The sequence below is a fragment of the Larus michahellis genome, chromosome 17, assembly GCF_964199755.1.
Source record: "Larus michahellis chromosome 17, bLarMic1.1, whole genome shotgun sequence".
NCBI lineage: Eukaryota > Metazoa > Chordata > Aves > Charadriiformes > Laridae > Larus > Larus michahellis.
In genome coordinates, this window is record NC_133912.1 from 4,621,277 (window position 1) to 4,645,949 (window position 24,673).

A 24,673-nucleotide genomic window follows, 5' to 3' on the forward strand; every position below is an offset into this window, starting at 1 on the left:
TGGTCACATAACGGGGGTAAAGGTTATCAAACTCCAAAAAGAAATTCAAACTGCTCAATAACAATTTAACTAGAAAGAGGGAGTGACTGGAAGCAAACTGCATTCATTCTCTGGTGGGAAGCACGTGCTGATAGCTGCCCCCTTTTATCAGGTGAAATATCCTAGCAGGTATATGGCACACTGACCACATTGGTGCTCTCTGTTACAGTAGTGTTACAATTAACCAGCTGAACAGTTCCAGCGTCATCACTGTTCTTCAACCCCAAGACAGGTCTTGGTGGAAAAAAAAATCACTGGACAAAATGCTTCACTCTTTACTCTAGTACTGTAGTCCCTGCTGCCCTTAAACAAATGAACAGTACAGTAAGTGACACTATTAGCATCTGTTACAAACAACAACATCATAATAAAACACCAGCAAGAGCCAGTGCTCTGGATGACCAAGTCTAAAGTAGGGGTAAGTAGACAGGCAGTATCCGCTTTACAGAAAGCCAGCTTCCTGCCGTGCTATTCTAAGGCAGTTTCAAATGCGACAGCTCGGGGTGCAGTAAGGTTTACCCCACAGTGCTAGCTGCTAGTCTCTCTCAAATTAATGCCATAAAATCCTTCAGGGTTCATCACTTTAACTCCCCACAGATGCTGCTTTCTCTGTGTTTTGAAAGCCCAATGATGATGTTTGCATCCTACAAGCCCAGAGGCTCAAAGTGACTGGCAAACTGGTTTTTCTTTTTTCCTCCAGAGCAGAAAGGGAAAAATTCCATTTGAAAATATCGTGTTTCCCACTGCAAAAGGGACAGATTTGGAGCCTGCTACATATGAAGAAAACAAGTGCCATGCTGGCATTGGTATGCTAATGGCACCTAATCCATCACCCCTTCAACTTTTTTCCCGTCACTGCTTGAAAAACATAACCAGCGTTAAGGCAGAAATGTCTTCGCAAGGAATAGGCAGAAAGCTGTCAGCACAGCCATGGAGCTATCACATGTACATGAATGAACTAAATTTACTTATGCATTCACGCTGAAAGAAGTGTGTCTTAGCCCGTCTCAAACACATTCACCATCAATAAATCCAAATTAAACCCTTCAGCTGAAAACCCATCCTCTCTGTTGAGCTTTAGACCTGAACTTCACAATTCTGACACTGTAGCATATGCCCTATGCTTTATCCTTCCCATTTTCTATGCTATAACTGAATCGCTACTTATATCGCCACAGCTAAGTGAAAATCAGCAGCAATTCTCAACCAAGCTATGTTTTTCAATGTCAACTTTTCAAAAGAGGTATTATCAAATCCTTGGTGGCATGTATTTATTTACAAAACTTCCCCAAAACTTAATAAAATGACAGACTAACCTCGCTAAAGGGACCTCATGCAAGCAGAGTTACCACATAAGAGTGGATATTAGAAGAAGAAAAAGCTGTGTCCTATAAACACTCAAGCAACACAGCAGTCAGTGTCTAGCACACTGGGTGCAGAAACAGTAAGAAATGAGTTTCTTTTTTATGGAATTGCAGTACGTACCTCCAGGCATAAACCCACACATAGGCTGCATGGGAGTTACAAAGCAACAAAAGAAAGACTGGCCTACACTAAGCTACTATAAGGATTTATAATGCACTAACTTCTCTGAGAAACCTTTAAAGTGTCTAGTGTATTCTGGGCCTTCAGGAAAGGCAGATTGTCCCACTCACCCATTAAAGGTACAGTAAACAACACCGCATGTTGCAGGCCTTGATTGCACCTGCAGTGAATTACGTAAGGTATAGCTTTTTCTTTGTGTGGCCACACAATAGCTCCCCAGGCAGTAATTTTCTTGTGTTGACAAGTTCTTGGAGGTCTTCATAAATTATCTGTCCCCTTTTGAGCCAAAGGAATGAGTGACTTTCAAGTCCAGAAAGCCACCAAGAACTGAACCCAGACATGTGGACATGCAGACCCACCTACTAGCCATAAGGCTTCTTTGTTTCTCTCATTCTCACATTCTCCCAACATCAGCTACTGAACAAAGGAGTCACAGAAGGTCCCAGCAGCATGAATGAACATCACTAAAAACATGCTGACAAAAGGTTGGCATCATCACTCCCTGTCCTGGTGATGCCAGCAGAGAGGTCACCTCCTTCTTAAGGGTCTCTTCAGGACACCTTAGTCAAGTTAGATCTTATCACCCCACTCTTTCAGGACAGTCTCCCTCACTCAGAAGCAAGTTCTTCTCACTGGCTCTGTATTACCTATTGAAGGTATCTGGAGAATCATGAACAAGGACAGATCCTGGCACTGCTGTTTCTAACATGCCTACTGTTTGCACATAAGGATTAAACCATTTGCTCTGGCATCAGCAAGTCCAACCAACTACATTACCCATTTCAGCCAACAGGTGAGGACAGAGTCCCAGGGAGAAGGACACCAAGATTTCTAGGGGGACAGCAGACCCTACCTAGCTATCGTGGACAAGCTCTTCCCGGAAGCAGAGGAGGGAAAGTGGCCAAAAACATACCTGCTCTCACTGTATTCCTTCTTCTCTCTCACACGCAGCCACTTCCGAAGGAGGAAGCGCTTGCGCCGCGGGGAGGCACTGGGTGTAGAGCAGTTCGACCAGGGAGTGTCCTCATCACTGGAGGGGGTGATTTCAATGGATGGGAGTTGCAGGTATTCCTTGCTGGAGGAAGGAGAATCCTGATACCTGCTGACCTCCAGGCTCTGCTCCTGCACATTCTTCATCCGCCTCATCTTGAAGCGCCTCCGGCGGAGGGTTGGGGTGGACGAACTGGACCAGGCACGGCCACCCTCCACCACCTGCTGCTCTGGGACTTGCAGTGCTGGGAGCTGCAGGGTTTCTGTCATATTGGCAGCTGGCATCAGATGCCCTTTCTCTTTCTGCTCCCACCCCCAAGCACACTAGCTCTGGTCTCAGTGTAAACCACACCACAAAACCACAACTTGCCTTCCTCCTCCCTCACCCAGTCCAGTACTGCCCTCCCTCTCAAGCAGAAAGCCTCATGTTCTTCACGTGCCTCTCATTTAAAAACAGCAGGGTGGGGAGGGGATGTTCAGGACACAGATATGCCACAAAGGAAGCCAGTTTCAAGTTTCTTTTTTCCTTCTCTGTACAAAACTAAGTCCCTCCCCTGCCTGGTCTCCTCTCAAAGCAGTAGGTTTTGCATTGAGACAAGGGTTGCCAGCAGCAGCTTGGCTCACTTCCCCCCTCCCACCGCCTTTGCTTTCTGTTGGCTCAGAAAAGAGAATCTCCTGGGGCTGTGCTAGGAAACTCAGCTGTAGTCTTCTCGAAGCAAGTATGGAGTGGTGCGGCTGGAGCTGTGAGGAGGTCAGAAAGAGAAACAAAGAGGGAGGGAAGCAATAATACTAGATAAAAATCAGGAGAAAGAATAGGAGGAGCAGCATGTTCTTTTTCTGTAGTGGGTAAGACATACGCAAGCAGCTGTTGCAAGTGTAACTGCACTCTTAATCCCAAAAGACAGGGCTTAGATTCCCAAATATGCCGCTGCTACAAATCAACCAAATGAAAAAGGGGAAGATGGGGTAACAGCCTTCTATAGAAACCAATTGGACAGGCTTTCCCCTTGTCCCACCTTCCTGCTCAGAAAGCCCACCCCATGGAGGAAGGGAGCAAGTAAACTTGGACTTTCAGCCTTCTTTCACAGCTTGTTTTTGTCCCCATTGACCGCTCACAGAGAAGGCAAAGGAGGAGAGGGACTGAGGAATAGCTAAAAAGGCAGTAGCAGCAGGTGGTACCAGAACTGGGAGGCTGGCTGTTTTTTTAGGCTCGGGTTCACATGAGTGAAAGCTGACAGAAGAAGTTGTTGGAGGGCAACGCTGCTTCCAAAATGACAGTGGATGATGGATGGTCGCAGGTCCAGGAACCAACAAAGACACCACATGAAGACAATTAGACAAGCAGAACAGATTTTAGACCAGGAAAGACACACTACATGGAAGGTTCCCAGGCATTTAATATGCTAAGGAAACTCTACCAACGGTCAGGCACTAGGAGGAATAGCAGCCTCAGGACAAGCCTTGCAGAACTCTGGTAATGAACCTAAATCAGGAAAAACAAACAGCATAACAGATTATCCATCAAGATTCCCTGAATTTCACTGAATACTCCTGAATGAAGCTGTATTTTTCAGGGGGAAAACAGACACAGAACTTAAATTCTCTGAAGGAGTGATTAGAATTCAGCTGTGTGAATTTAAAGTGTGCTGTCAGAAAAAAAAGCATCTCTAAATCAACCTGACACAGCTTTAGTTTTTTTGTTCAACAGCCTGAACCTTTAAAAATATTAGTTTCAGGTTAGAAAATATTTGTCAACCCAAATCAAAATAGTTTTTCTTGCATGGATTGCCTCAGTTTTGTTTGAAAATAAACTTCACAAGAACTTTGAACATCAAAACCTGACATCTAGGATATAGACAACTGAACACATCAGAAAAGGAAGAATTCTAACAGCAGGAACAAGGGGGAAGGCAACATTTCAATAATATGTTTGGGGTTTGGTTTTTTTAAATCCTCAGTTGCTATATTCTACTTGTTGTACTGTCCTTTTTATTCTGCTCATCCTGTAAGTTAATAGCTTGAGCAACTCTTCAAATCAATTTCTGGAGCTCCCATCACCTTGGTGTCTATGCATCAGATGCATGTACACACACAATCAGAATGCCTTCTAGAAACACCTACTTGAAAAGACTAAAGTGAAATAAAAAGTTTTTTCAAGTCCAAGAAAAAAATCTACAGATTAGACAAAACATCAATATTCCATATTTGAAGACTTGCATGAGTAGCTGTACATCCTCTCTGCCTTTCAAGGGCTGATACTACTTCTTCCTCCTCTGCAATACGGAGAAACCTAAACCTGAACCTGAGTACTCTCAGCCACCTGATGCCATGATTTCTATCATGTCACCACACATTCAGAAGCCACCTGTACATAATATATTACCAGCTACCTGTTAACACAGAAAATTAACTTTCATCATCTTCCTTCCCATGGCATCTAAAAAATCAAAAGCCCACAATATCATTCCTAAATTTTAACCAAGAGCAAATACGTGCAACTTTGGGGGAAGGGATTAGTATCCCTTTGGAGGCTATCATAAAGAAGTTTTGCTCCATGTATTAACAGGCTTGATTCGTGGAATCTTTTAGCAACTATGCAAGATTCTCATTTAATTGCAGAATAATGTGCAAATAAGAAGGGTCACAGTTTGCACTTTTGCATGCTTTCTTTAGTAATAAGTCACACAGTGGACACTGCAAAATGTCAAATGCACTCAAAATCCCCACAGGTGCTAACTAATCAACAAGAGACCTACTACATTGCTCTGGGTAATAGCAGTATTTGGTAATCACTTTCTTTGGCAAGGAAAAACCAGCCTTTTCACCAATCTGCTTTTTGCTGCTGTGGCCACACCAGTACAATTTCTTCACCCTCAGCCTCACTGAACACTACTGGAATTCACTTCACTTCAGCAAGACGGGATCCTTTCCCACCCCTTTCACACATACAAAACTGAAAATAATTCTCTCAGACTGCTCCATGAGAACCCTTCCACTTAGGACAAGGTACACATGCATGGGAACTATCCCTTTAATTCCAAGTACTTAACTGACTAGTAAGCAACACTTACTTGCACTCCAACATTCTCAGTGCATTTTTATTTTGGAGAGAGGATGCTGGCCACTTGTCTGATGCTCTTAGAAAAAAAAAAAGAGAAGCTATGTAATAAGAGAGACAGCTCAAACACCTGACCCAGAAAGTGAAAAATACCAGCCATGATCAAGCACTATTTCTGTACAAATCACAACAGCACCATTTGACTGCTTCTATGAGAGCCTGTGTGTTGCTAGATCCTTGTTTAATGACCCATCTAACCACAGATTCATTAGAGCAGCACATGGCTGTCAATGCTTCAGGTTGATCAACAATCTCTCTGCCTTTCTCCTCATTAAACATTGTGGGTTTTCCAGTGTCCCCCGAAGAGGACTTATACATTAAGCAAAGAGGAAAGAAAATGCTCTGAAAAACTAAAAATCCCTTCCTTGAATGAAGAACATGAACTAATGCCAGCCCAGATCCTTTGGCAGTCCTTCCCCTAATAGCTTTCCCATGTGTTTCAGGGACAGCAAAGTGTCATCCCTGGTAGATAGCATGTCTGAATACAGATAGGAGAAGAATAGGAGATGGCACTGTGAGTACACTGTAAGAAAGCAATTTATTAAACCCAGTTCTTTTTAGATATAGGAAACACACGCAACTTATTCAGAAGACTAACAAAGTCACTCAGATGCACAATATCTGGCTATAGAAGCTCTGTCAGGTCAGGCAGGGAGATTACTGCACTTTACAGACTTGGAAAAATTCAAGCCATAGCTTTCCAAACTCCCCTTTTCCTACAGTTTAATAGCACATTTAACTTATTTTCCTTTCTGTGCACAGAGTTGAAAGCAGCAGCTTCTGCATGAGAAACCTGCCATGGCTACAACAGAACAACCCTTGCTAGCTCAAAACTCTGATTTTCAAATTCCAAAACTCGCATGTTTTGTTTTCTGTAAAAATTCTGAAGTAATTCTGTGAGTTTAACTGAAAAACTAATATATTTATCTGCATTTACTTATGCATTCCAGAAGTTTTCTGCAAGAACGGTCATGTTATCTTTGACACTGGAACACTTCCTTGCACTAAGACTTCAGCCATCCTTTGTTTTTTTGCAGGTTAGAGTTAGAATGTGGCCTATCAGAATTTGACACATGACGACTTGTGGATACATGCAAGGAGCATGTATTGGCTAACCATTCTAACTTTTAGTCGCCCACAGATCTGTCCCTTTAAATCATGCACCACCAACCAACCAGCAGTTGCTATCAGTTGAACATACACAGTCAATTTTTGGCTATGTGATACCCGATACCTGCATGTGTTCTCTGAAACTCAAGGACTATGTTACAAGACAGATGACAAATTTCACAGGCTGCAGGGTGAGATACCTCAGTGTATTACACAAAGCAAGATGGAGACATTCCCGTGGCCCGTGCATTTCTTAATTCTTCCCTGCTCGGTACAACATTTATTCAGGACTTGCCACAAACAGTCTTTCACACTCTTTAATGACCACAAATACCAATTACCTGGGTTAAACACTATCTCAGTACCTCTTCCTTCATCTCCCAAAAATCATGTTGTGAAGGAACATAAACACAGTTTTATCCCAAAGGACTCAAGATGTCCCTTTCATGCCACCTGACCAAAGAACAAAACAGTTCTCATTGCAGTTTGACCAAAAATAATAGAAGTGCTTTAAATCAAGTCTCCAGTCAGTGAGAAATCAACTTTTGGATAAGTTATGTGAACTGCACTGGCCTATGGGATAAGACTTAAACATGTCTGTCATTTTGGTCTCTGAACTAAAATAGAGGTGTATACATACTTGCACTCACAGTGCAAAGCACAGCCTACACATGTGCTATGTGCATTACAGAAGATTACACAATGCAAAAACTAGGAACAGTAACTCTCAACTCCTACCAGAATCACATCATTGTCACCACCAACGATGTGGGTAACAACATGCGAGGGCCTGCAATAGGCTTAGTCACATTGCATCCAATCTGTCCTACCAGAACCAAACACAACTTCCGGCATATACCTAGTATTACATATTAGTTGCTCGCCATTTCAACAATACTTGAAAAGGCTGAAGAGGAAGCCAATTCCAACAGGGCTTTCTGCTTAGAGGTTAACCTGTATCTGTTTGTGCCTTCCCTTCCAAAAGAAGTAATTCTCATGTCAGCAATAACCATTAGAGACTTCAATCTGTGAATTCTTACTAACAGGAGTACCACACAACTAGGCATTTAAATTTTTGGCCTCATACACAGTAGCAAACCCCAGATTCTTCAGATACCATCCAGAATTCCAGAAATTGTCAAACAATTCAAATAGCATAGCACATTATATATTTTTTTCAGAATTAGGACAATACTTTCACAGTTCATTTCTTCAGGTAGTGCTCTTCCTCCAAATCAAAGGGGACAGTTGAGCTGAAGACAGCAAGCAAATAAATTAAATCAGTGTCATGACTTTGCAATAATCCAACAGAAGACAGCAACAGGGCAAAGGTTCCAAGACCTTTTTCTCAGTTTGAGTTTTCTTTGCAATTTACAACTGAAGTGAATTATTTGACACTACTTATTTACACTGCTCAAGACCTCTCACTTGAGCATCCGAAAGGAAAGTTCATTGCTTCTCATAAATATAATGGAGAGATCTAGGGTAGATCAACTAGATGCAGTCCCTCACAAAACATGGGGAGACCATTAGAATTAACTTCCACAGGAGCCTGGCATTTGGTTTGCACTATATACATTGCATATGAAAGAAGCAAAGGGACTCTGTCCAAATTCCTTGTAATTCCTCTACCCGTACAGCAGTTAACTAATGGGTCACAGTTCACAGCACAAACCATTAAACAGGAGAACAAGTCTGTAAGTACAAAAGGTCTCTGAACAGTACGTTCTTCCCGATCCAGCTAAAAATGCCTGCTTCACTAACTCAGGTCAGCCAGGTTTACTGTATTTAACCCAGACTGCACACAGAAACCTGCACCTCAAGCACACTGAAAAACTTCACTGAACTATTTGGGAAGATAAAACCCATTGCCTACACAGGTGTGAAACTCTCAAGAGTTCTCATTAAGAATTTGAAAAGTTTATTTTCCCCCCAGAGCAGCAAAATTAGATTAAAATAAATCCTTTCTTCCATCTGCTAGACCACATGCAAGAAGCACTATAAAGCTGGATTCCAAATCACACCCTAACAAGTGTTCAGCACAGCAGTAATTAGGCCTTGTAGCATTTGTGAGCAGCCCAGCCAGTATTCTCAAAACAAACAACAAAAGTTAGACTCTCAACTGAGAGCAGGGGTGAACAAGCACATACAGCTAAGCAGCATACTGCATTGTTCACCACAGGGTAAGTGTTCTCCCAGGTTTACACATCCTTATTCACCTGGATACCAAAACATAATCATCTACCCTCTAAAAAACTCCAAACATTTTGCTTTGTTGTTTACAAAACAGTTTCACTAAGAACTTAACTCTTTCCCCTCTTTAGTTTAGCCACCAAAATTTAGACTTAAGTCCCAGCACAATGCTCTTGGAATTCTTACCACTTGTGGTTTTGGTACAAATAACTGAAGAAAACACAGTATCTGCATGAAAGCATGAAGAAACTTCCACAGATAAAAAGCCCCTCTCATCAAGAAAGCACAGACCACAAAGCACAAGGCATTACTAGTTGAAAGGAAAAACAATGAGTGTATATAAGAAAGAGGACAAGCCAAAGTACAAGAGCAGCAAGGTTTTGGTATTTGTTTCCATTCTGCACCTGGGCAAAATAAAAAAAAACCACTTTCAAACAAAACTGAAAAAAGAAGCAATGTTGTTTTGTTACAGAATACCCTACAGTCCCGTGATTGAGACTCTCACAAGATCATTTTTCTTCTCATTCGAGGAAGATGCAACTAATTACTTGTACGAAAAGCAGTCGGTCTGGAAAAAGATTTTTCTTTACCTAATCAGAAATCTTAGAGACTTGAATCTCAAACTCCTACAATACATGCAGTGCCCTTCCTGTAAGTAGGGGGTATATACATCTGCTTTCTACCTGGCCTTTGTTTTAGCTCAGAAAGAAAAAATACCAAATGCTTTAGCAAGTACTGTATTGTCCTTTCTAAGATCACCTGACTCCAACTAAAATTTGTATCTGCTTACAAGCAGCGGTTCCCAGCTCAAGACGTCCATGCTCTTTGCATGACTGACACAGGAAATATAGGAATCTAAAACTCAGTCTAAAGCAAATAAATGTTAGTGTTACCTGTAGATCGTTATTTCGTACCAACAGCATGGCTGGAAGTGGAACAGTCTTCGGTATTTCTGCTTTCCGTCATATTTAAGACAGCTAAAAACAATCCTGAAACAACTGTCATCTCCCTCCTTTTTTCTTTACAGGATAGGAAGAGGCAGAACATTTCTTTGTCCTACAAAAATACTGATGAAATGAATGTCTGCCAGAAAAAGATTTTCCTCAAGTCTCATTCTGCACAAGGCCAAATGGAAACCACCCCAACTTGCTCTGAACTCCCAAGAGCCACTACCATGACAGAGGGACAGAAAAGGTTCATCCTTATGACTGGTAAACTCATTTTATAATAAGCATGTAGAAACTGCTTTATAAATACCATTCCTGTCCATTACCTCAATTATCCACAACTTCAGCAGTAAGGCTGATAGAGCCCATTCCTTCAATTAGAAAAGTGCCTGAGACAACTGCCATTTTTCATCATGATCTCTGGAAGAGAGCTATTTGGAAAATACTTTATGGACAATTGAAAAGTGTCTCCTCCAGCTGGCTCTGCCATTCACACTTACAATGCTGCACTTGCTGTTATGGAAATGAAGCCAGCTGAGTGCATTTCTTCCTCCCCCCAGCACATATTCAACATACACATATCACATGATACAGATACAAATCTCTCTCCATTGACGTGTATTACATGCAATAAACGTGTTTGATAGCCTAAAAAACTCATTCCCATGTTTGTTTGCATAATAGAGCACACATAAGACAGTGCACATACCATGCCTGCAGCATCACAATAAGAAGAGATTACAGTAAATGACTATGGAAAAGTTCTATACATTGAGATCACAAAGCACTGTCACATGCAATGTCAAAAAGCAGATGCCACATTTATCATGTATAAGCAGAATGCACTGAATATGCCCCTCAGGGAGAAGTTTTACCCGAGTATGCATGTGCAGGTGTGAAAACTGTTAAATGCCTCCACAATACACTAAGGAATGTAGCAGATCCTGCATATCTTAGAAACCAGTCATTACAGCTATTGCCCAAACATGACAGACGTCACCCTCCTAGTTACATCTTCCCAGCAGCAATCCACTACTACGTTTCCATGTGCTAAGGCTAGTGAAGCCTTTGCTGCAACACAGTACATTACATTGCTAATACAGGTTGTAAATAAGCTAAATATACACATGGAATTTTGAGTGCCACAGAGTCTCTCACCAACTTAGTTCCAAACAGTTGCCGAGGATCATCAGTCTATTTTTTTAGTGAAATAACTTAGAACTGTCAGCTTACTTTGCAATTGCCAGAGGTCTGCTTCCCATATTTTCCCTCCAAATTACCATTATTGTACTCTTGTGAGACTTGTGGGGAAAGCAAGGTCAAACTCTGCAGAGGCACTCAATCAAGGTCAGAGTCAAGTGCTTTGGGGGAAGCTTACACTAACAATGCCCAGACTGTGCTCTATCTATTTCATCTATGCCCAGAGCTACAAACACCAGTAATGACCATAAACTAAAAGAAATTCTCTTTTTTTTTGTCTTTTAATATAGAGGCTATAGTTTCTACAAGATGCAAGCTACTTATTACAGGGGCTCCTTCATCCAACTGAAATAGGGCTTTTTTTATCATCTAACTAAATTTTTAGATATCACATCTTAAGTTCTCTTCACAAGACTGTTTGCCTCACCATCTGAACTGTGATTTAAGTGGAACATCCATGATGGATCACTTGTTCAGCCTGAGGTTTCTTGAATGTGTCATGAATCCCTACAACGAGATGCATTTTACATTTGGTCCGGGTTCCTATTCCTGCTTTCCAAAGTCCAGAGCCCCACAGAGTCTCTGCAGACCAACTACGGCAGAAACAGAACAGCTGATAAGGCACCCTTGATCAAAATGAGACCCTGCTGCTCTCTAGCGGCTGAGAAGCTGCAACCAGTGTAACAGCCTAGCTTGTGCTATACAGTCAGCATGAGTTTGCTTTTAAAACGGTTCCTTGCCTCTAAGATACTGCTAAATACAGGTACACAGGAAATACTTTTAACACAACACTGCAAGTGTTTGAAGTCATCAGCTGCCACTAAATGTTACCAGACACTTTCACACCTAACAGTGCTATTCTCCCATGAATTTGCAAGCCATCCACAGAATCATCTTTCACCCCAAGGAATCTGTCAACCAGTTCACTGGACAATAGCAGAAATAGGGTACAGCGCAGCCTTAAGGTTAGCCTGACTCATCACCCATAAGCCACAGAATATCCTTCTCCAAGAGCTGGGAACTCTGATTACCTATTGATCCTATTCACACACTTCGGGAACTGCATTTAACCTCCTTGGCACCAGAGTTCCTTCATAAGCTAAAATGTTTTTCTTCCAACATTCCAGTTGCTCCTCTTATGTTGTTCCATATCAGCAGTCTCAATACTCATACAGAAAATAAGGATTTTCACACAGTTCTCCCCTCAGAGTACAAGATGTTCTGAAGTTACATCAGATGCACTTAAGGAGAAAGCATTACGAGCAGGCACTAGCAGACCAAGGATCAAATTGGCATCGGAGAAGATACAATCAGTCAAGTATCCCAGCTCAGGCTGGAACCTTTGTCTTCCTTTCTGGTTCAGAGACTCATTCCGAGAAAAATCTTTAGGAAAAAACCCTCTTATTGGGCACACATTCTAAAGAAAAGCTAAGCTGAAGGGCCTAGCTGGGTGCAGACACATTTTGCTAGCCAGGTGTGCAAGACATGATACATAGCATTTACTAAGAACAAACTAATCCCTAGTATAAATCAATGAAATTGAAGAAGTTACACCAGGAAAGATTTGGGTCCAGATTTTACCCTTTTCCCATCATGACATTTTACAAAGTTAAAACTATTTCTTCTTTTTTCCAAAAATTGAATTCTACAGAGATCACACAGTAGGCTTAATTATGCTTTTTCCCCCCCCTCAGTAACATTTTTCTGTTTCAAAAAAAGAAAAAAACCAAAAGGATACCAGTTTTAACCCAAAAATTGGGAGGGCGGTCAAATACCTTTTGGAGTTGCTCCTTCTTTCATAACTCTGCTAACCAAGTAAGAAAATATAAGTTTGTTGTAAAATGTGAGAACAATTACTAAAACAAAGGAAAGCAGATCAGGACTTCAGCCTTTAACTTCAGTATCTGCTACAGATTAAATAACCTTTGGCTAATCACTTTTAATGAATCAGATCTTTCAAGAGTGTCTGCATCTCCAATTTTGTCCTGCCTATTGAATTTAGAAATCAAAGGCTCCTTTCTCAGAGCAGACTGTTCCTGGATGTTAAAATATTAACTGCTGCTAATTTTAAAAGCGCATATCAAGTACAAGGGGTAGAGGACACAGGGAAGGTGTGTGGATGCCTGTATGGAAACGGTGTCATTCCAAGACATTTCTAATTTGAACTATTTATCTTTCAAGTTTTTTGTTGTTTTTTTTTTTAATTTCTACATAAGATTATGCAGTACATTTTACAGACTGAACTAATAACTTACAAGCAGAACATCGTCTTATTCTCAGGGTCGAATTCCAGCTGTAGTGAGGGGTGGGGAGAAAAAGCCAGTTCCAGCAAACGCTGTCACTACATTTGAAACTGAACTGGAGAGCAGGCAGAGATGAAACCTTTGAACCATGAATTCAGTTTCCAAAGTTCTGACTCTTAGTTAGAAAATTATTCAGCCCAGACTCAGCATCTGAGTCAATAACCTTTACAGGAATGAATACTTAGTTCCTCACAGAATCTTTTCATTAGTTATAAATACATCTGCCATTCATTCTTTATTGCATGCAATTTTACTCCCACTTCTTCCCAGCCAACCAGTATTAGAGACTAGCAATGACACTTATTAGGTTGTTTTTTAAAGTTATATTTCTGGGCCTCTCACCAGCTTGACATGGGCTAAACTGCACAATAGCACCTTTATAAAGTTGTAATAAAGAAAAGCCTAGATTAAATGGAAAAGAATAAAGAAGCGGAAGCTCAGTGAGACATGAGATAGATGTCTTCCTCTAATGCACTGGAATCTGGCAATTACCTACTTCGGACGAATCAGTGTCCCTGATGTAAATAACATCTAGTAAGCTCTGTGCCTTAAATTTAATAAAGTGGTTGATTTGGATCTAAAATAACCAATGGGCTTTATAACTAGGCATAGTTAAAAAAGTATTGGTAGCAGTAGGATGACTGCCAATTGCCCAATGCAATTCCTGAAGAGTTCTCAAAGTAAAGCTTTTTATTTAAATACTAAGTGCATACCAACAAAGCAACAAACCTCCTTCTGTCTTTTTGGGACAGAGCCTGGGGCCCTGCTGATCTTCCTTCTCTTCCACTACAACGTAGTCTGCCTCCAAAGAGATCATAAATTTCATCCCTGACCTAAGAAACAGGACTTGTTGCATCTTTGATCTTAAAGGTGTGATATTGTCTCTGAAGACTCAGTGTGTTTTGAAGTTACCCCTTGGTTTAAGCATGTTGGAAAGCAGTTTCTGAGCTTCAAGCATTTGCTTAGACCACTATACAGAATTACCATCAGAATCCTAGTGAAAGCTTGCAGATAGCAAATTAAGCTTTCATCTCCAGTACAACACAGGTAATTAATACTCCTACTAGCTTTTACCTAGTAAAACTAAGGCCTAGAGGGGAAAACAATTTGTCTGTACTCACATACTTTGTTTCCGCAGTCATAGTTCCACAGGATTTTCAGACAATCATTGAGTGTTATAAAACCTCCAGTGAAATTTGTACTCCCATACCGAGCGGGTTTTTGGGATAAGAATAATTGCTAATGCACCTTTTACAAGGTACTTGTGCTTATTGAAAGAACTGCTGTGCAAGAGACATTATTCCATTTTTTCCAAACTTAAGACAGACAAATCAGGTATACAAATACCTACACAAAGAGCTGTGTGTCTGAGACAAAAATACATTTCCTAACAGCTCAGATCAAAATGATCTGCCCACTTAGTCTAAAATATAGAGCAATTAATGAGGCAGAAGCCCAGACAGATGGATAAGCAGGCTGAGTCTCTCCCACTCAAAAAAGAGAATTCAACAGCATCTGCTCAAGACATCCAGAAGGTTTGTGTCACACAAATAAAAACAATCATCATCTGTCAGTCTCAAATCACTTAAGCAAACTCACATGCATGAAGAATTGAGAAGCTCAGCTCTAGGAAGTTATCCAGCTATCCAGAGCAGTTGCACCAAACTTGTGAACATACAAGTCAGCACTGCTCTGGGAGTAGGAAATCTACATCATGTCACCACTGACTGGTGTTTGCCATGTAAAATGCAGAAAACTGCAGGAATTAGATATTTTCTGAAGTAACCATGGTAGGAACACACTTTCTCAACAGGTGCTTACACAAGCCATTTTCTCAAATGAACCTATGCTAAAAAAAAATCAAGAATAAAACAAGGGAAAACCACAAATGACTTGTCTCAGAGGATCAAGATCCATTATTTCACTCAAAATGGCCACTGATGAGGTAAAAGATGTGAACATAAGTAACAACCAAGGGCTTGTAACCAAAGACTTGTATGAACTTGCGTTCTTGAGATCGCTTCACACTTTTCTGACCAATTTCATCTGTCTCGAGTACTCACCACTTACCTTATTTTTGAGGATAACAGGGCATCTAACATTCATATAAATACAATTCTACTACAGACTAGTAATTTATTGTATGCACAACAGCATATAAATCATTTCACCTGTATATCACTAGTCAAGAAAAGATGTTTTACGAAATTGACCTGTGTACCATCATAATGCTTTTTCTATATAGCACTTCGACATTCCAATTACACTAGCAAACTTCTTCACATTTATTGCAGTTTCCTTCACAAACACATCAAGGAAGCTGCTATTGTTCTGTACAGCCTCACATAAAAAAACATAAACCACAATCCACAAGCCTTAATACCCACTGTTGCACATCTACTCACGCTTTTCTCCTTTCTGGTAGCCGATACTTTCTTTTGAACCAAAATTGCTTAAGTTTAAATGCCCAGTAGAGTACACATTTCAAATAGCCAGTACAACACCCACACAGTAGTGCAGCACTTACGGGGTTAAGCAAACTGCAGAGAGCACAGGCAGTCTTCTGTGGCTATCTTGATCAGTGAAACCTCTAAAACAGAGCACTGGATTCATTTCATCACCTTTGGGAGCTGCAGTGGTGTTGGAGGCAAGGCACACTCTGTATGGATTTTATGTGGACAGAAAGGGGGGAGTAGGGAGGATCACCAGATCATAGGAAATCCTGCTGAATAATATATGAGAATCAGGCAGGATCTTCCGTGGCACTCTTCCCACTGCTATCCTAAAAGCAGCTTCAAAGCCAGAAGCAGCAAACAACAAGATTATGACTAACAAAGATCGCATTTATAACACTGGCCCTAATCTGTCTGAAACTGCAGTGAATTAGCAGCTTGCTCTGGCATTTCAGCAAGCACAGAAAGCAACTGCAAGCAGCAACTGCTACTACAGCAGCTGCCACAAGGACCAGAAGGAAACTGAGTGGCTGTCAGGTGGGTGTCCAGCCTGCAGGCATACACTGATGAGATTCTGTCCCTCACATGGAGCTTCCTCTAAGCAGCAGCTTTTCTGCATCAGTTTTTAGGACAGAAGGCAGCAAGAAATGTGAAAGGAAGGTGTCTCACAGAGAACATTAAAGATACAACTTTTCAGAAGTGACTAGTAACTCCACACATCCTTTTTCACTCTAGAAGGGATCAGCAGTCTGACTGGATGCACGAAAACTGGGATATGCCTAAAGGGGTTTCTTTTCCCCCTCCTAGGAATTACCAGGTGGACTACACTAGGAATTAGGTTTATATACAAGTTTCTTCACTCCCAGGTGCTGCTTATGAAAATACACACAGAATAAAGAGTGAACTGAAGCTCATAGTGTCAAACAACAGCTGCCAGTAATCCAAGTAGCAAAGATGCACATGAATGTTAAACTGATTCCTTAACAAGGACACAGTCCATATTAGTAATTTTCAATTCAAGAAAAGGCAAGTGACAAGAATACAAAGAGCTATAGTTTTCTAACAGAAGACTCAAGGCCCACGTTTTCCAAGGTTCACATTTTTCTTAAGGCATTTTTTTAATGCAATAGTTGATAATCCACTTCCAGACACAGCACTTCAGCCAAACTCACAAAACTTGCCACAGGCTACCCTCTATTTATGAGTCATTAGCAGAGCCTTGCCATCTGCCTCTCACTTAATACCACTGAAATACATTTCCAACTCACTGAACTGACAAAAATACCCAGGGCTAAGTTTCTTTGAAGAGTTTTTGGCACCTTTTCCTTCACCAGCATTCTTCAAAGGATCTTTCAAGAATAAAGTCACAGGATGTGATCTAGAAATCACTACAAGCAATAAAACGTCTCATCAACTCAGAGCAAGTAAAACTTCTCTAGAAGTACAGTGGAACCCAGGCGAGACAAATAGTTCAAAGATAGGCGTGACAAAAATAAGAGATTAATAGTTATTGCTAAACATATTATATTCTTCTCACCTCCTATCAGTTCAAACTGAAGTTCAAATAGCTGGCTGAGGAGCAGAGGTACTGTAGGAGAGAATGTGGCAAACCTGTTTCAGGTAGTTTAAAACCACCCTTCATGTTTTCCCCCGAAGTGTTTAGTATCTTTTTCTAGCCAGCTCCAGTCTTGATTTTCTTTTATCAGCCCCACCATACACAAAGCCTCAGATCAGACTCTGCTATTTCAACTACAGTCATTTCCTGATCTCTACTGTGCTTCCAACACAAATGAACTCCACTTCCTGATCCTCCTGAAACGACACAATGCTGTTGATGTTGGCCTCTGCATAATTTAGAGTGAATATTTTACTTACTTCCTCCCCCAAATAAATACTGGAAGTTTAAAAGAAAAACTATTTTTCTCTAGATATATTTTTTCCTACATATAATCTGTTTAATTCTTTAATTCATTTTTAATATATTATTTTACTACTTCTTTAAATATTAAAACACAAAAGCTTATGGATTTACAGGACTTACTATCCTTCTACTAAATCCACTGACATTGAATGAAGTTACATTGCACCATTCATTTTTGATCTCAAATGTCTTTACTGCTATATACAGCATGACACAGTTAATCTTAACAGCTCAAAACTCCTTTTTTCTTTTTGAACTGTAACTTTCAGAGTTTGAGCTTTCTTAAGTCAGGCAGTTGCTCAGGCTTTTTTCCACCATATTTGACATATACCAGAATAACTAACAGGGCAGTGAACACTGCCATCATGTGTGTTTGAGCATACAATCATACATGGGGCTTACCAAGAATCACTTCTTGCTTAAGATATCATGGGCCTTCCCTCTTCAGATGTTGCCATAGAAACCTCAAATTATGTCTATAGGGAAACAGAAAAAAGGTTTTCTAAGGTATGGATGAAATAGCTCCATGGAAACAAGCTCTGGCTGTCAGAGGAGATGAAGGGAGGGGGTTTGTGTGGGAAGACACCGAATGATCATTACCTAAATATGTAAAACAAGAGTCACACAAACCAGGAAAGGTGTCATTCAAGTACCTGCCTACTTCATGACTGGCATTGCGACCTACTGGCATAAGAATTCTGGCATATTTGAGATCTGGTGTTGGCCAGGGATTCCAGTGCCCGCAGGCACTGGAGACATACAAACATCTGTCTATATGGTTATAATACACCATACTACTACTAAACCTAGGAGCCAGTCCAGTGCAACTTGGCATAATCAAATATGATCCAAGCTAAAAAAAGTTAGGAGAGGTCTGTAAATTCACACACAATCCCCAACTATTCTCAGCCTTACAAATCTGCAAGCCTCCGCCTGCTCCGAATGAAAAACACGGAGAGATTTCGGTAAATTTTCATCCTGCTTGTCTACAAGTACCACCAGATTAGCATCTTTTGAAGAAGATGGTACTTATTCTGAGGTGATGTTAGGAATGGAGACTCTGGAACAGGCACCATCTAATACAAGACGACTTCTGGAAAATCCCATTTTCTTCACTAGACAGAAGACTAAACCATAGCAACGCATATTACTGTTGGATGGTGGTCTAGTCACTGAGGCCAAGAGTTAACTGACCTAAACTAAGTCTGATGCAGTTACACTGAGCTCCCCCTACAGTAGTCCCAGGTAAACATACGCTGTTATCTCATGGTGAAATAAGCATTTAAACAGATCAGAAGCCTAGAGCAAATGAGTCAAATCTGATCCTTAATCAGCACATGCTAGTCCATGATAACGTCAGCCAAAATATTTAATACTATTTATTTGAAACCATCTAAGCAGCTGCTTATCTGCATCTCCATTTCCTAGCTGCAAACCAGGAACATTATCTCAGCCACTACCCGATTTATTCATTAAGCATTGAGGAGGGTAAAGCATAGGAGGAAACATTCAAACAAATATGGTAGTGTCTCAAGTTCTTACAGAAAAAAACACACACAGCTTTTCCAGGATCCGGCTGCTTTGTCACTGATTTGAGAAGATATTTTGTGCAGTTATAGAAGGTACAGTTAGATATACAGAGTCATAGTCTCCTTTTACTCAAGTTTTTTCCATTGTATATTTCTCTTCCCCATTCTCTCTCAGACTATATTTACCTGAAGAGAACTTTGTATTCAAACACTGTTTTGGAAATCCACATTAATCCATTCAGCTGCAGTTTACAACCCTGAACTTGTGAAATATTGTGAAAGCACACACAATCACAGTTCATCACCAGACAGGCTACACAGCCCTGACAGAAGCTACTCCTAGTTTTCATTAAGCTAATGTGAGGCAAGACTTTTCTCTAATAAGACGGGAATTCCAAGGCAAACACAACATCCTGCCCTGCCCCCAGCTTTCCAAACCCTACTATTTCATGCATTTGCAACCCTACACCACAACTCTCTTGCTTCTTCCTGCCCTGGTTGATTTCACATTCCCCCCCATTGCTTGCCAAAACCTTACTCACAGAACTTTTTCCTTATAAAATTCCCCTCTCTTGAAGGCTCAGGAATAGTCTTACTTGCCTACTTTTTAGCAATTCCAGTTTTCTAAACCATCTCTCTGGCCCTTATAACAGGTCTGCTATTTACAGCTGGAAAATTCCGCTTTCTCCACTGCAGAACATTAACTCAAACCTATGGGAGAAAAGGCATCACGAACTCAAAAGGCAAATTCACTGCAGAGCCATCAAATCTTCAAGCATTATATGAATTGGGTCTCTTTGGAGTTAGCAGGACTTATTGAAAGGGTTTAAAGCCTAGGTTTGAAGGGGGATGGGGATGTAACCAGAGTGACTAAAGTGGTGCCTGGGAGCAGCATGCCAGTGCTGGTGGATAAAAGCACTAGCAAGGTCTTGCAGCCAGTTGTTGCAGCGGAGGTGGGAGATGATGACCCATGTGCTAGCAAAGACATGAGGAGCAACTACAGAAATGTCTGAGAGCAGACAGGTGGGAATAAGGGCTTGTCCCCCCAATAAAGTGACATGGCAATTAGCCCAGCTGAAGTGCATCTGCACAAATGCACACAGCATGGGCAACAAACAGGAAGAGTCAGAGGCCATTGTACAGCAGGGAAATTACGATATAGTTGCCATCACAGAAACATGGTGAGAAGACACACACAACTGGAGTGCAGTGATCGACGGCTACCAATTCTTCAGAAGGGATAGGCAAGGAAGGAGAGGTGGTGGGGTGGCCCTTTATGTCAGGGGCAGTTTTGAATGCCAAGAACTTAACAATGTATATGACAACGCTGTTGAGCGTTTACAGATAAGAATCAAGGGGAAGGCCAATAAGCTGGACATCGTGGTGGGAGTTTGTTATAGACACCCCCCCCAACCAGGATGTAGAGGCCGATGAAATATTCTATAAGCAGCCGGCAGAGGTCTCACAATCGCTTGCCCATGTTCTTTTGAGGGACTTCAACTTCCCAGATGTCTGCTGGAAATATAACACAGCAGAGAGGGAACAGTCCCGGAGGTTCCTGGAGCATGTGGAAGACAACTTCCCAACACAGCCTGTGAGGGAGCCAACTAGATAAAGTGCCCTGTTGCACCTGCTGCTTGTTAACAGAGAAGGTCTTGTAGGGGATGTAAAGATTGGAAGCCATCTTGGGCTGAGGGATCATGAAAGGAGAGAATTTTTGATTCTTGATGAAGCAAGGCGGGGAGCCAGCAGAACTCCCACCTTAGATTTCCAAAGGGCAAACTCTGGCCTGCTTAGGAGCACGGTTGAGAGTGTCCCTCGGGGGACGGTCCTGAAGGGCAAAGGTGCCCAGGAAGGCTGGTCTTATTTCAAGGAGGAACTCTTAAAAGCTCAGGAGAAGGGCATCCCCAAGTCCCAAAAAACAAGCAGACAGGGAAGATGACCAGCCTAGCTAAATAGAGAGCTTTGGCTGGACCTCAGGAAAAAAGAAAAAGAAAGTTTATGATCTTTGGAAAAGGGGATTGGCTACTTATGAAAAATACCAAGATGTAGCAAAGCTCTGCTACTGCTTCTGCAAAAATTAGAAGGGCCAAAGTTCAAGCAGAACTCATCTCAGCCACCGCGGTTAAAGATAACAAAAAGAGGTTCTTTCTGTATATCAATAGAAAAAGGAAGACTAGGGAAAATGTAGGCCCACTAACAAAGGAGATGGGTGCCCTAGCAGTGGAAGACACTGAGAAGGCAGAGCTACTGAATGCCTTCTTTGCTTCAGTCTTCACTGTTAAAGCTGTCCCTCATGAATCCCACGCCCTGGAGCCAAGAGGGAAGGTCTGGAGAGAGGAAGAGTTTTCCCCACTAGAGGAAGATCAGGTTAGAGACCACTCGGCCAAACTGGATATCCATAAGTCCACAGGCCCTGACAAGATGCACCTGTGAGTGCTGAGAGAGCTGGCAGATGTTATTGCTTGGCCACTCTCCATCTTTGAAAGGTCACAGAGAACAGGAGAGGTGCCTGAGGACTGCACGAAGGCCAATATCACTCCAGCCTTCAAAAAAGGCAGGAAGCAGGACCCAGCGAACTACAGACCGGTTAGTCTCACCTCCATCCCTGGGAAGGTAATGGAGCAACTCGCTCTGGATGTCATATCCAAGCATATTCAAGAGCAGGAAGTTATTGGAAGCGGTCAACAAGGATTTACCAAGGGTAAATCATGCTTGACCAATCTCATAGCCTTCTATGATGTTATAACTGGTTGGCTAGATGAGGGCAGAGCAGCAGATGTCATCTACCTTGACTTCAGCAAGGCTTTTGACACTGTCTCTCATAACATCCTCCTTCGGAAACTGAGGAAGCGTGGACTAGACGAGGGGATCAGCGAGGTGGATCGAGAACTGGCTGTGTGGCAGGACTCAGAGGGTTGTGATTAACAGAGCAGGGTGGAGTTGGAGGCCTGTAACCAGTGGTGTCCCCCAGGGGTCGATACTTGGACCGGTATTGTTTAACGTATTCATCAATGACCTGGACGAGGGGATAGAGGGTATGCTCAGCAAGTTCACTGATGATACCAAACTGGGTGAGTGGCTGACACCCCAGAGCGCCATGCTGCCATCCAGCATGACCTAGACAGGCTGGAGAGCCGGGCAGAGAAGAACCTCACGAGGTTCAACAAGGACAAGCGGAGGGTCCTGCACCTGGGGAGGAAGAATGTCAGGCACCAGGACAGGTTAGGGGCAGACCTGCTGGAAAGCAGCTCTGAAGAAAAGGATCTGGGAGTCTTGGTAGACAGTAAATTATCCATGAGCCAGCAATGCGCCCTTGTTGCCAAGAAGGCCAATGGAATTTCAGGCCACACAGGGAATAGCGCAGCCAGCAGGTCGAGGGAAGTCGTTCTCCCCCTCTACTCTGCACTGGTGAGGCCACAATCGGAATACCGTGTCCAGTTCTGGGCTCCCCAGTTCAAGAGAGACAGGGAACTACTGGATAGAGTCCAACATATAGCAACAACGATAACTGAGGGATTGGAGCATCTCCCTTATGAAGAAAGGCTGAGAGCTGGGACTCTTTAGCGTGGAGAAGAGAAGGCTGAGGGGAGACCTTATTAATGTTTACAAGTATCTAAAGGGTGGGTTTAAGGAGGATGGAGCCAGACTCTTTTCAGTGGTTCCCAGTAACAGGACAAGGGGTAACAGACATAAGCTGGAACATAGGAAGTTCCAATCAAATATGAGGGAAAAAAAAAAACACTTTACGGTGAGGGTGACAGAGCACTGGAAGAGGCTGCCCAGGGAGGTTGTGGAGTCCCCTCCTCTGGAGACTCAAGACCCGCCTGGATGCAGTCCTGAGTAATGTGCTGTAGGCAATCCTGCTTTAGCAAGGGAGCTGGACTAGATGATCTCTAGAGGTCCCTTCCAATTCTGAAAAATTCTGTGAAATTGGTTTTCACCATATGTTTATTAAGAGAATAAAACTGAGCTTTGGGCAAAAGGCTAGCATTATTACAGCAAGAACTAGACTTAGTTTACAGTTTGAAGTCATGAATTTCTGGAGCCTTTGGTTTCATTCAGACAAACAATTTTAATAAGTTTGTGAAATGAACAGGAACAAGTACCTAAGTCAAGAGAATCAATTTTAAGTAAACACCTTCCAAATAAAACTATGTTGTGTACAGCTTCAATAGAAACCTGTATTCCTCTAATAACCACTCTTTCACATCTCAAAGCACAAACAAGTCTTGCTTATCTTGGACTGACAATCATATGGATACACGCATTGTATAAAGAGGCATAAGAGATATCAGTCTTGTACAGCCTGAAGCTGAAAAACATTCTCAGTTTCTGGGCTATTGTGCATCTCTCCTTGCCACAACTAACAGTTGTGAGCTCCTTCCAAATTCATCTCAGAGTTGTTTTTTTCCAGCACAAGCAGTTCTTCTCTAAAGTCTAAGTCAGAAACACCATGCAATTTACTAATTCATTTACCTAACAGTTTTCTTTCCAGCAAGACACTAAGGGCCATCAAAATATTAGAACTGACATTTTACACCTAGACCAACTGCATACACATAGTCATTAAAATTAATAACAGGTTGACTAATATTTGAAGTAACCAATTCCACCCAGCATCATTACTAAGGTATGTGCCATACAAAGATTTTTGGGGGGAAGGACTCCTACTTTGAACCAATTCATTCTGTTGAATAGATGCTTATCTGCAACCTGCTGATAGTTGCACTAGGGAATGACAAAAGGAAGGAGGACTAATAGGAACCATACTGTCTAGCATACTAGTTTGAAAGCATTTCAAAAGATAGTTTGGTTATATAAAGGTATGCACTTTAGTTGTGCTGTGTGGAACACAGAGGAGTCATGTATCCAGAAACAAGCTGACAAGCATGGAAGATAAGAGCTTCTGCCTCACACAAACACATCTGTGGTGGGGAAGAGTAGGACAGCAGAAAAGCCAGGAAGAAAGTGAGGGTATGGCATAAAAAGCCTGCCTGAAAATTGAACTTCATAGTCTGTAGCATCTTGACTGCAGAATTATATGCCATTATCGCCATAAAGACAACAGTTTGGAACTACAAGTAGCAGGAGACACTGTCCACAGGTTTGCAGTAACTTCATCAAAATTCAAACCAAAAAAGCAGCGATCCTTCAGGGGTGCACTTCTAACAGATTTTCTACTACCACTGAACAGAATTCCCTTGACAGACTACTCGAGTGTTTATTTGTTCTATTCTTACACAATCTTCTGCAAATTGCCTACATTATGTTCTCTCCCCAAATCACTTTGTTACTTCCATTTCTGTCTGATACGATGCATTA

General features: G+C 41.7%; 1 protein-coding gene across 3 annotated transcripts in view; it reads right to left on the bottom strand.

The window, feature by feature from the left end:
- Positions 1–24,673, bottom strand: part of GRAMD1B (GRAM domain containing 1B) — a 138,253-nt gene that overhangs the window by 100,316 nt on the left and 13,264 nt on the right. For 2 of the 3 annotated variants that reach the window (XM_074561374.1, XM_074561373.1), the window contains exon 1: positions 2,498–2,859. The exons of the other annotated variant lie outside the window; for it this stretch is intronic. In XM_074561374.1, coding sequence (XP_074417475.1) covers positions 2,498–2,859 — 362 coding nt within the window. Of the gene's footprint in view, positions 1–2,497; positions 2,860–24,673 lie in introns of those variants that run through there. 3 annotated transcript variants of the gene reach the window in all.